At 44.7% G+C, this 12568-nt stretch overlaps 1 protein-coding gene across 3 annotated transcripts in view; it reads right to left on the bottom strand.

Annotated features, from left to right (window-relative positions):
* LOC130904447 (integrin beta-3-like) overlaps positions 1-12568 on the bottom strand; it is a 34496-nt gene that overhangs the window by 2535 nt on the left and 19393 nt on the right. For all 3 annotated transcript variants that reach the window (XM_057817195.1, XM_057817194.1, XM_057817196.1), the window contains 8 exons: positions 10452-10547; positions 10300-10389; positions 10103-10237; positions 9614-10043; positions 4360-4582; positions 2924-3024; positions 2725-2844; positions 2450-2616 (listed from right to left, as the gene is read on the bottom strand). In XM_057817195.1, the coding sequence (XP_057673178.1) occupies positions 2450-2616; positions 2725-2844; positions 2924-3024; positions 4360-4582; positions 9614-10043; positions 10103-10237; positions 10300-10389; positions 10452-10547 (1362 nt within the window). The remainder of the gene's footprint in view (positions 1-2449; positions 2617-2724; positions 2845-2923; positions 3025-4359; positions 4583-9613; positions 10044-10102; positions 10238-10299; positions 10390-10451; positions 10548-12568) is intronic.

The following is a 12568-nucleotide window of genomic DNA, read 5'->3' as shown; positions in this document are numbered from 1 at the left end:
GTCTTTTTCAACATATATATATTTAATCCTTAAAATTAAATATGCTATTGGTTCAATGTATTTTTAACAAAAACAAAAAAAGAATTAACCAAAACACTTTTTTTCTCCCCAACACCACGGGGTGCTGCTGCACCCTCAGCACCCCACTTCCCATGCCACTGCTGTTAAGGTGAGGCAATTCTCTCTATCCAGGGTTTCCCCTACATAAAAAAGATTACGGCGCACCGCCACACCAAAATAAAAGCTGCCACGCCTTGTCCGTAACTATGCGCGGCCCCCTTTAGAGTCAATCGGAATGGGGAGCTATGACGTAGGGGGAAGCGAGTTGAAAGAATGCGAGAACGGGCGAGATAGCGGTCACATGTCGCGGTAGCCGGCTGTTATTTTGTTATTGTTTTTCTTTATTGTTGCCAAAATAAAGAGGGTAAGCCAATACCGACTCCTCTTCTTCTTCCCCCCTATCCGGGGCATGACAGTATTTTGGATCGGACTTTTTGGCGAAAGTGGACAGCCGTTTGGACGGAACGGCAAGTTTGAATGAATTTGCTCCAAGAGGCGGGGCCCAAAATAGAGCCTTGCTCTATTTTCAGAGCGCCTCCGTGCTAACATCAACAACACATCCAATAGCAGAGGGGCAGGCGTACTTATATCTGTGCTATCAGGCTGTTTCGGCAGACGGATGTACGCAATCACGGCTGACGAAACCTTGATAAAGACGTTTTTTTTTCAAGTTTCGCGAGCTCTGGGACACTCGAAAAATGACTCGCATACCTCTCCTCACTAAGCTAAATGGTACTTCGATGTTCGTTTAAGTTGGAAATGTAGTTCACGAAAAACAACAAAAAAATATTCACCTTCTCACCGAAACTAGTAAAAAATTTTACACAATTATTAGAATTTCCCCCTTCTCCTTGAAATGGGTCTGTTAACAGAAGGTATATTATTGTTGTGGTAATGTAGTACGTATTAATTTCAATTTATTCCCAAACAATTCATATTCACAAAGCGTACATCATCTCATAATGCTGAGCTACGATCATGTGTAAGTCGTATTATTACGTAGGGCAGTGCTTCTCAATTATTTTCTGTTACGCCCCCCCAAGGAAGACGTAAATGTTTCGCGCCCCCCCCAACTCTCTGCCGCCACTGTAAATAGTATCATTCGTCTATATTACTATTATAAGTACGCCTCAGCCTAACATTGTGTCCTTTTTTTTCTATTAAAGAAAAAAAGTAACATAGATCAACTTATAATAAAGTATAACTTTTTTAACATTGTGTTGCTTGTAACAGAAAAGACTTAATGCGCATCAATTTGCCTGAAGTTAAAAAAAAAAAAAAAAAAAAGCCACATCCAAACTGTAAAAATACACTCAAGGTACATTTTTGACCATTTGATACTGAAAAATAAAATGTAATAAAATCAGTAAATAATAACAAATTCAAATTGATTAGAAACATTTACTCTTCAGGACAACATGCCAAAAAATTTGACCGAAAAAAAACAAAACTGAATAGAAGGGGGGAAAAAGGTCTCTGGCCAGAAGGAAAGTTTTTATTTTCGCTGATTCACCACAGTGCTCACTGGTTTACTGATATAACACTGACAAAGCGGGACGATTGTGACAATTGGCAATATTCGGCACATTTTCGCTGAAAAACAATCAAGCGGCTTGTCAATGAGATTGAGGTCTAATGTCTTTAAGTGGCGTCTTAACTGATTTGGCTTCTCCGCTATAATCATTTTTAGACTCAGTAAACAGTGGTCTTTCCTCATTTCCCACTATATTAAAAGTCAAAGGCAGACGGCCCGAAAAAAGCGCATTCTCGGCGGCCGAGGGAGAACCGTAGGTAAGGGCGGTGGTCGTGACGATCCCAAGCCGAAAACGGCACTTCTCGGCCGGACACGTGAGAAAGACAGTGGGTCGCTGCGTGAGTCCAGCTCTGCATGAGTCTCTTCCGTGTGCTCTTGCTTACTTCAAAAATACTGCACGCACTTTGAAAATGAGAGCGCCACTGCCACCCACGGAGTGGATGTGCAAGTACACTTTATTCTAGTACGGCAAAAAAAAAAAAAAAAAAAAAAAAAAAAGCATGTTCCCCGAGGTCACTCGCGCCCCCCCTGGCATCGCTCTGCGCCCCCCTGGGGGGGCGCGCCCCACCATTTGAGAAGTACTGACGTAGGGTAATGTCGCCTGAATCAACCACGCATTTTACGTACATGTACCGTAGCTGAGAGCCACGACATTAGCCTTGGCTAATGAAATAATTTCAAATAGATATTTGTTATGGTTCTTTTGGGGGGGGGGGGGGATGTGAAAAAAAAATTCTCATTTGTCATGATATGCCGCAATTTCGCCTTCCCACGACATGGTGAGGCTGTCCCGACTCTGATGCATCCCACCACCACAGCTTCAAAAAATCCTAAGGGAAACCCTGCTATCCTCACCGTGTTCCATCTGGCTTTGGCTCGTTCCTTCTCAAACCTGTCGTACTCCCTTCTATCATGGATGGTGACCAGCAGCTTCCAAATGAGCAAAGCCACCAGGCCCAGGAGCAAGATGGCTCCGGCCACAGCCGACAGCACCACCAGGGTGTCGGGACCCTGAGGACACTCTGAACAAAAAATGAAGATGTCATTTGCAACCATCATCAAGTTCATAAATCAATTTCCAATGTGTCGCATTCTGACACAATGGGATGTCTTAAAAGAGCCAGACTTACCTGGCTCTTCTATCACAAACAAGATGGATTTGCCGCTTTCGTCTTCGTAATACTGGAAATGCTCCACGCAGTCATTCTCATCCTTGTATGAGCAGTTGACCGCATTTTCAGAGAGGAACTCTACCTTGCAAACAGGTCGAGAGCGACCGCTTTTGAAGGTGCTCGCGAAAGAAAATCATTCAAGATGGTGGGTTCTCACCGAGTTGGGTCACCACTTTAATTTGGTCTTTGCAGATGCGACTGCAGCTCTCGTCTTCGGTGTACTGGCCTCTCTTGAAGTGCTGGCACTCCACACACTCCCTGAAAAAAGATTTGCACCGCAACAGTATCAGTTAAAGTTTTAATAGTATTCATATACTTGTGACAACCGATTCTGTTCATAACTTTTGTCCTGTGGGGGATTGCTTCAAAAGTATGAGGTACCGAGCCCCCTGGTAAGGACTGTTCGGTCCCTGTACGGCCGGTCGCAGAGTTTAGTCCGCATTGCCGGCAGTAAATCCGATTCGTTCCCAGTGAGGGTTGGACTCCGCCAAAGTTGCTCTTTGTCATAGATTCTGTTCATAACTCTTATGAACAGAACTTCTAGGCGCAGCCGAAGCATTCAAAGGGTCTGGTTTGTTGGCCTCAGCATTGCATGTCTGCTTTTTGCAGATGATGCGGTGCTATTGCCTTTTTCGAGCTGTGATATCAAACTCTTACTGGAACTGTTCGCAGCCGAGTGTAAAGTGGTCGGGATGAAGATCAGCGCCTCCAAATCCGAGACCACGGTCCTCCGTCGGAAAAGGGTGGCGTGCCCTCACCGGGTCGGGGATAAGATCCTGACACAAGTGGAGGAGTTCAAGTATCTTGGGGTCTTGTTCACAAGTGAGGGCAGAGATCGACAGTTGGATCGATGCAGCGTCTGTAGTGATGTACCGGTCCGTTGTGGTCGAAAAACAGGCTGAGACAAAAGGCAAAGCTCTCGATTTACCAGTCAATCTAGGTTCCTACTCTCACCTATGGTTACGAGCTTTGAGTCGTGACCAAAAGAACAAGATCCCGGGTACAAACGACCGAAATTAGTTGCCTCCGCAGGGTGTCCGGGCTCTCTCTTAAAGATATAGTGAGAAGCTCAGTCTCTGTGTTGAGAGGAGCCAGCTAAGGTGGCCTGGGCAACTCGTTCGGATACTTTCCGGACGCCTCCCTGGAGAGGTGTTCCGGACATGTCCCACCGACGAGAGGCCCCGGAGACGACGCAGGGCACACTGGAGACACTGTCTCTCGGCTGGCCTGGGAACACTTTAGGATCCCGCCGGAGGAGTTGGTTGAAGTGGCTGGAGACGGGAAGTCTGGGGTTTCCCTGCTAAAACTACTGCCCCCTGCGAGCAGAGATAACGGATGGATGGATATAGACTGGTATATGGTTTTATGTACGTATGTACTGTCCATCCATTTTCAGCACCGCTCATCCTTGCAACCCTATCTTAAGTGACTTCAGGGAAAAGGCGGGCTACACCCTAAACTAGTCTCCAGTCAGTCAGAGACAGACAACCATTGGCACTCAAAATCGCACTGCCACTGAGTGGGATTGGATCCAAGTCAGGTGAATGTACTGTATATCTTGAATAATGTGTGAATAAACCGAACGTCCCTTACTTTTTGATGGTACACGAGTCAGGGCAAGTGGGACACTTTTCGCAGGTGGCGCCATAGGCCCCGGGCTGAGTACACTGGCAAACGCCACACTCGCAGGTACCGCGGCCGCTGCACAGCAAACCGATGCTAGACACGCACATATCGATGAGCGTGCTGCAGTTGCAGTTGTCGCCCTTCCAGCCGGCGTCACATTGGCAGAACCCGCAGTTGCACTTGCCGTGGCCTGCCAGAGAATCGCAAACAAACGTGGTCAGATGGAGGTCTGCAGTAGCAAAGTGGTACAGCTATGAAATAGCTAAAGAGAATAAATCATTCAATTAAAATCAGCGTCTTGTCATTCTATTGAAAAATATGTGTATTACGTAGCTAACGTCGATAGCCGGCACTGTTCAGTGAGTGCGCTGTGGACATTAGGAAATAATAATGTCAAGATGGGGCATCAGTGACACGAAAACGAAATGAAACTGATTACATTTAAAACAAATTCGACCATTTGGTACAGCAAAAAGTGGAAGTGGAGTCCTTGCACACGGTTTATCCATGTGTGGAAGGACTTTGTTAAACTAGTGTTGATACTGGCCCAGCATGCTGCTGAAATATTTAACACATCATTTGAGGTCCAATGAGAGAAAATTCCTAAATGAGGTTAAAGATGTTAAAGCCACGCCCGTTCCAAGTGTTTTCTTTCAAACCTTGAAACATGCTTGGGCAAGCGCACCTGTGAACTTTGCTTGTCACTATAGGGAGTGAGTAATGTGTTATACATTAACTGTGAAGGAATTGTTAACCATGCATCACTCGTTACACTGGGCTTCTGAATGTCTTGTATGTTTGAAAACACAACACAGAAAAGTGTGTGGCGTTTTTTTGCCATGTAGCTAAATGTATTTTGACATGTGGCATTTTTTTTTCTAAATGGATGCGCTGTAATGTAAAGTGTATGGTCAAAAATCACAACCACACGTTTCTCTGCCTAATATGAATGGAAAATTTGGATGTGCATAGCTGTCAATGGCATAGCCTGACTTGGGTGCAAGTTGAATGTCAATGCGCTCTAATGGTAAGTGTATAGTCAACAATCACAGCCACATATGTTTATCTGCCATTTAAAAAGAATGGAAAATGTGGACGTGCATAGCCGTCAATAACATGGACGTGCATGGCCTGCAAAAATTCCATATACCCCCCAAAAATGCCACGTACCAAAAAAAAAAAAAATGCCACAAGCCAAAATCAATTTTGTCATATGGCAAAAAAATGCCACATGGCTCCAAAAAAATCCAAATGGCAAAATCCATTTTGCCACATGGCAAAAAAATGTCACATGGCAAAATCTATTTTGCCACATGGCAAAGAAGAAATGGCACATGGCACAATCAATTTTGCCAAATGGCGAAAAAATGCCACATGGCAAAAAAAAAAATCACTTGGCAAAATCCATTTTGCCACATGGCAAATAAAAATGGCACATGGCAAAAAAAAAAAAAAAAAAAAAAACACATGGAAAATTCTATTTTACCATATGGCAAAGAAAAAATGCCACAAGGCAAAATCAATTTTGTCACATGGCAAAAAAAATGCCACATGGCTCCAAAAAAAATACAAATGGCAAAATCCATTTTGCCACATGGCAAAATCAATTTCACCACATGGCAAAAAAATGCCACATGGCAAATTCCATTTTTCCACATGGCAAATACCACTTGTGGTTCTCGCTGTCTCTCCAATGAAAGCTGAATTTTGAATATGTCAACCTATTTGGAGCAGGTAGAATTAAAGGCTACAAGAAATTTAATTAAGATTTGGCGATGAATGACTCATTTGGGATCAGTCTCAGCCACAAAACATCTAACAACGTCTAAAGAGTCACTCCCTCACAACTTCTAGTTAATGGCTAATGACTTTTCATCTGTCTTCACTACAGGAAACGTGTGCAAAGAGGGAGTTTGAGCTGGACATGATTTCACATCCGGCTTTTAAAACTGGCGAGCAGGCTCAAGAGGAGACTGACAAAAGCTGATAAAAAGGTATTAAAAGATAAGAGGGAGGAGGCAGGAGTGGAAGGAGGTTTTGTGTTCTTTTCCTGTAAAAGAATGAAAACCTTCCTGTTCTCTGTCCCTCCCCCTCTCTCATTTATGGGCCCCCAGGACATACAGTACTTGCTGGCTCTTGTTGATTGCTTCTCATACAGCTCTGAAAACACACGGCTGCAGGGAAAGAAAGTTAAACAAGAACTTAGATGTTCCTCTGATGGCCATTTCAAGTGATTATGAAAAAGCTTCTGAGGACACGTGTATCCGTTAAGGTGTGTTGACAATTTTTGCAGGAGACAAAGGTTTCTAGGTCAGGAAAGAGAAGGAGGTAACACCTTTCCTGATAGCTTTGATGTAGTTTTGGACTTGAACAAAATTGTTTCAATGGTCACTGAAACCACTTACAAAGGTACAAATAAATAAAAATGGATTGAAAATGAAATAATTGAACTCGGCAATTAATTTTAAATTGGCTTTAAACAGAACTATTAGAAAAAAAAAGAAACAGACCCATACAAAAATGATTGTACCCATTACTTTTGTAGATTTTCGGTCACTTTGTATTATCTTTTGGGTCACTTCTTTGTTTGAGTGCCATTGACGGTACAAGACGTCCAATTTATTTTGACCAGCGTTGTTTTTGGTAGCCCTTTTAATTTTCGTCTGTCTTGGCCACTCATACATATTAGTATTAGTCATATTTTAGTCATTTCGAAATGTGTTTCTCTTTGTCTCACCTTCACGCATCAACAAATCTCTCACCAACTTGGTGATAATACACACTCAGCAGGAAAACAGTACATTATTTTCAATTATTTATACCCACCTGACGCCACAAACTGTATGCAAAAAAAGTTGTGGAAGACAGAAAGGACGCTAACTGTCAGCATTAGCCTAATGCGAACGTGAATAGTATGCTAATGCTACGAGTTACCTTTAATGTGTGATGATCACTCAGCACAGCTCTTTAAGGGCTAAAGCAACATTGTATATTCTCTTTTTGCCAAGATAAGAAAACCAATCTTACCGTGTGTGTTTCAAAACAAGCAATGGGGAGACTGGAGATTACACTGGTAAATTGGGGTGGGGGGTGCAGCAGATCACATGAGTGACACAACCAGACACTACTTCCAATGCAGGCTAACTACACATAAAAATGTCACACGTTGTGAACATGTGACGGAAGCTATGGCGCATTTTCCTCTCGTTCTTGTCTCGAAAGAAGAAAACTGGAATTCGTTTCGTCATGGCTTATTCTCTCAAAACACGTTTTTAGCTTGTTATTGTCTCGTCATGAAAAAATTGTTCGTCGACAAAATGTTAGTTATAGTCATCATTAACGAAAACACTAATTTGACCCGCCCAGGAATGCTCTAAAATCAATGCTCCAAAAAAGAACGAAAACCACAAAATAATGTCGACAATTTGAAAGAAAAAACATTGAAAACAGGTAAGACTGTAGTCAAAGGCAAAAATAAAGCCTGCGAAAAAACGGGCAAAAATAGCAAAGCCCGCCAAAAGATAACAAAACCCCCACTGAAACCAGAATCTTTTTCTCAAAAATCGCAAACGATCGCGAAAAAATGGAACACTTTTAGTTTTAGTCGTTAGGGGGCACTCGTTCATTTGAGTTGACATGGATTGGACATCCAGCGCCGCCAAAGAGTTAACAAGGAAAACTACACAGAACTCCTGTTTTAATACATGCACTGCACTACCCTCCCCACACAATCCCATCACGGTGCTGGGTAATGGCCACAGTAATAGGGTGATAGGTGGGTCCCACACCTTTTCTCTATGGCGTGGCCTCCTCTCTGCCTGCCTCGGCAATCTCCTGCTTCCACCTACCCCTCTCTTCTCTGCCTGGTTATCCACACTGCGCTCGGGCACGGGTCGCTGGCTGGACGCCTGATGGGTTGGCTGGTTATCACCTGCTCCAGCGGGGGGTTCCTTCCCTGCCCTGGACTTGCTGGGCCATTGGGGGGTCCGGCGATGTGCCATGCCAGTTCAGGTGCTGCAGCGGTGGCTCGTGTTTGGGAGTTGTTATCCCATCCGTGAAGGCTGGTTGATGGGGGCGCGGATGGTCCGAGGGACCACCCTGGATCCCTGGGGGATGACGACAGCCCTTTTGCTAGGCTGCCGGAGGGATGGTCTGCGCTGGCTCACACCCCCGATTGGCTGGGAAGGGCCGTGGCCCTTGGGCGGCACCCAAGCGACATCTCCACTCGTTTGCGGGACTATCACGTGTCAGATGGGATTCATGCATGAGTAGGTGAAACTGGACACACTCAATTTGAAAACTTCAGTGTCAGGTTTAGCGATGAGACAACATAAAATAGGATGCCAATATCCTCATACTCACAAGGGATTTAACACAAATACTGGGAGTTCTAGACCACATGGCTGATTTGTGTACACTCCACCCTTACCAATCACTTATCTCTCCCCCTAACCCTTTCCTTGGTTATCAGGCCCCCCACATGGTGTCAACTGGAAATACTAGCTAACGATAGCACCAACATATTCATAGTTAGTGTAGACTTTCAATGTATTTCTTGTTGTTGTTCGGGCTTCTTCTGTCTCTCTCTCTCTCCTTCTTTTCTTCTGTTCTCCTATAACCCCTTCCTGTTGAAGTCAGTATACATCTCGCCTAATGCAATCTTCTGATATGCTTGCAAGCATGACCAGTTGTTTTTCACTGAAATTGCTGATAGTTAGTATTGCCTCAGATAATCATGGACTTTTAACTGCCAAACAGCAAGGCTTATGACCTATTTTGCATGATCAATTCATCACCAAACAGACACACCTCCTTTTAAGTACAGCATATAAGGAACGCTGAGGTCTCTGTTCGGTGTGCATTTCTCTACACAGCTTGTTCTGTCATTGAATGCACCCAGAAATTTCTGAAATTAAAACTGCGCAGTATTGATCTCTTGTCTCCAGTCTTTTACTTTGCAATCCAGTCTAGCCGTCTCACCTGAATTGAAAACGAACACACGGAGGACCTGAAAGACATCTCCAACACTGTTCACTGCTTTCTCGTAATTAACGAGGTACACTGAATGATGACAATGGAAATATATCATACTCCCACGTGATACATTAAAACTGTTCAGACCAATCGGGCACACAGCTCTCCATTTTCCGTGTCAGGCAGCTGAACAGGACAGGTTAAAAAAACGGGGGATAAAAATAAATGAATAACAAGACCCACTCACCTGAGCACAGCTCCCCCTTGAAGCGTAGGCAGTTAAAGTCATCACACTCGCAGTGTTTTCCCCACACTTGGCCGAAGTCACTGTTGCGACACGAACATTGCCCGCACAGGCAGTCCCCGCGTCCATTGCACGGCGGGCTCCCGGGCTTGGGGATGCACTTGGCGTCGTCGGAGGGGCTGTAGTCCTCCAGCGAGCACTCGCAGTGAGGGCCCAGCCTCCTTTCGTGGCACTGGCACACGCCGCACTCGTAAGTGCCGTTGCCTCCGCTGCAAGACGGGCTGTCGACCTCGGCGTCCGCCTCGCAGTCGCACGAGCACGCGAAAACCACCGTGACCTCCAGGGAGTCCTTAAATCCTCGAGGTTTCAGGGTGAAAGTCCGGGTTCCCTCCTCTGGGCAGCCTCTCAGTTGGGCCTCCACGCTGAAAGACACCTGAAGACCACGGTTATTTTGAGGGACGTATCAAGACAAATACCGGCATTTCAACATACTGTGTCTCCGATCTTCAGGCCCGAGCAAGACTTCAAACCGGGGATGACTTCACCGTTCAGGCAAGTGGCGTTGAATGACAGATTCAACTCCTCCGGAACCCCCAGAAGCTCCAGCTCCACCTTAGAGCGAATTTTCTGCACCCCAAAATAAATCACGACGTAAAATTGGCTCAGGTTTGTAGAATAAAAGTTCTTACCGCGTACGCGTCCTCAATGAGCTCAATAACATTCCCGGAGTCGCCGGACAACTTTCCCACGGTGCTGCCTGGCATGAGCTGACTGTATTCCTGGGAAAAGAGAGCACTGACACGCTGACCCCGGTTCCCGAGCTTTCAAAGTCAAGTCTTACCTTGTAGAGCGGCACAACGTAGTTTGTCACGGCGAAAATCAAGTTGATGTTGTTTTCCGACATTTTTTCAGTCAGAAGCGCTAAGGAAGGATAATCCTGCAAACCACGGGAAGTGATCGCTGTCAGATCAGACAAAACTCCAACATACAGTGGGGCAAATAAGTATTTAGTCAACCACTAATTGTGCAAGTTCTCCCACTTGAAAATATTAGAGAGGCCTGTAATTGTCAACATGGGTAAACCTCAACCATAAGAGACAGAATGTGGAAAAAAAACAGAAAATCACATTGTTTGAGTTTTAAAGAATTTATTTGCAAATCATGGTGGAAAATAAGTATTTGGTCAATACCAAAAGTTCATCTTAATACTTTGTTATGTACCCTTTGTTGGCAATAACGGAGGCCAAACGTTTTCTGTAACTCTTCACAAGCTTTTCACACACTGTTGCTGGTATTTTGGCCCATTCCTCCATGCAGATCTCCTCTAGAGCAGTGATGTTTTGGGGCTGTCGTTGGGCAACGCGGACTTTCAACTCCCTCCACAGATTTTCTATGGGTTGAGATCTGGAGACTGGCCACTCCAGAACCTTGAAAGGCTTCTTACGAAGCCACTCCTTTGTTGCCCTGGCTGCGTATTTGGGATCATTGTCATGCTGAAAGACCCAGCCACGTCTCATCTTCAATGCCCTTGCTGACGGAAGGAGATTTTCACTCAAAATCTCTCGATACATGGCCCCATTCATTCTTCCCTTTACACAGATCCGTCGTCCTGGTCCCTTTGCAGAAAAACAGCCCCAATGCATGATGTTTCCACCCCCCCGCTTCACAGTGGGTATGGTGTTCTTCGGATGCAATTCAGTATTCTTTCTCCTCCAAACAGGAGAACCTGTGTTTCTACCAAAACGTTCTACTTTGGTTTCATCTGACCATAACACATTCTCCCAGTCCTCTTCTGGATCATCCAAATGCTCTCTAGCGAACCGCAGACGGACCCGGACGTGCACTGGCTTCAGCAGGGGGACACGTCTGGCAGTGCCGGATTTAAGTCCCTGGCGGTGCATTGTGTTACTGATGGTAGCCTTTGTTACTGTGGTCCCGGCTCTCTGTATGTCATTCACTAGGTCCCCCGTGTGGTTCTGGGATTTTTACTCACCGTTCTTGTTATCATTTTGACGCCACGGGGTGAGATCTTTCATGGAGCCCCAGATCAAGGGAGATTATCAGTGGTCTTGTATGTCTTCCATTTTCTAATAACTGCTCCCACAGATTATTTCTTTACACCAAGCGTTTTACCTATTGCAGATTCAGTCTTCCCAGCCTGGTGCAGGTCTACAATTTCGTCTCTGGTGTCCTTCGACAGCTCTTTGGTCTTGGCCATAGTGGAGTTTGGAGTGTGACTGACTGAGTTGTGGACAGGTGTCTTTTATACTGATAATGAGTTAAAACAGTTGCCATTAATACAGGTGACGAGTGGAGCCTCGTTAGACCTCGTTAGAATAAGTTAGACGTCTTGTTGAGTTAATTATTGAGGGTTGATTGAATATTTGCTTGATTGATTATTTGCTTGTGCTCATATATACCTAATACATACATAATACACATTGCCATATTTTTTCTTATTTGATATAACCAGTAAATGATTATTGCTTGCTATACTAGGCTGTTTAAGTTAATGTTTAAGTGTTACAAAGTGTTAAAGAGGGTCGGAGTGACAACTGCCTTGCTTCATGGCCGCAACATTGCGTAACTAGACCATCTAGGACATCTTCAGCATCTTACGTCTGGACTTTCGTCTAGACTTTCGAGGACAATCTTCCATTCGAGGACATCTTCCATGGCCGCAGCGTTGCATAACTGAAGTGACTGGGTCATTCTGACCACTTTACCTAAGTGCCCTTGTGCCCTTGCTTACACACGTGTATTTAGTTAGTTCCACCTACATGCTCAAACATAGCCAACCAAAATCACATGGGTGTCTCCAGCTTGCTTTCCCCCTCCCTTTAGGGCAGCACTCTTCTGTGTTAGGACAAACCCCTAATAAAAAGAGCAAGGAGGTTTTTTTCCTTAGATCAATTTTGGTGACTATACAGCGTAATCTAGCATTTCTCTGTCTAGTCC

This window comes from Corythoichthys intestinalis, chromosome 16 (genome assembly GCF_030265065.1).
Source record: "Corythoichthys intestinalis isolate RoL2023-P3 chromosome 16, ASM3026506v1, whole genome shotgun sequence".
Classification (NCBI taxonomy): Eukaryota; Metazoa; Chordata; class Actinopteri; order Syngnathiformes; family Syngnathidae; genus Corythoichthys; species Corythoichthys intestinalis.
Note: the sequence above shows the minus strand (reverse complement) of the source record. Positions and strands in the feature narration are given on the sequence as shown.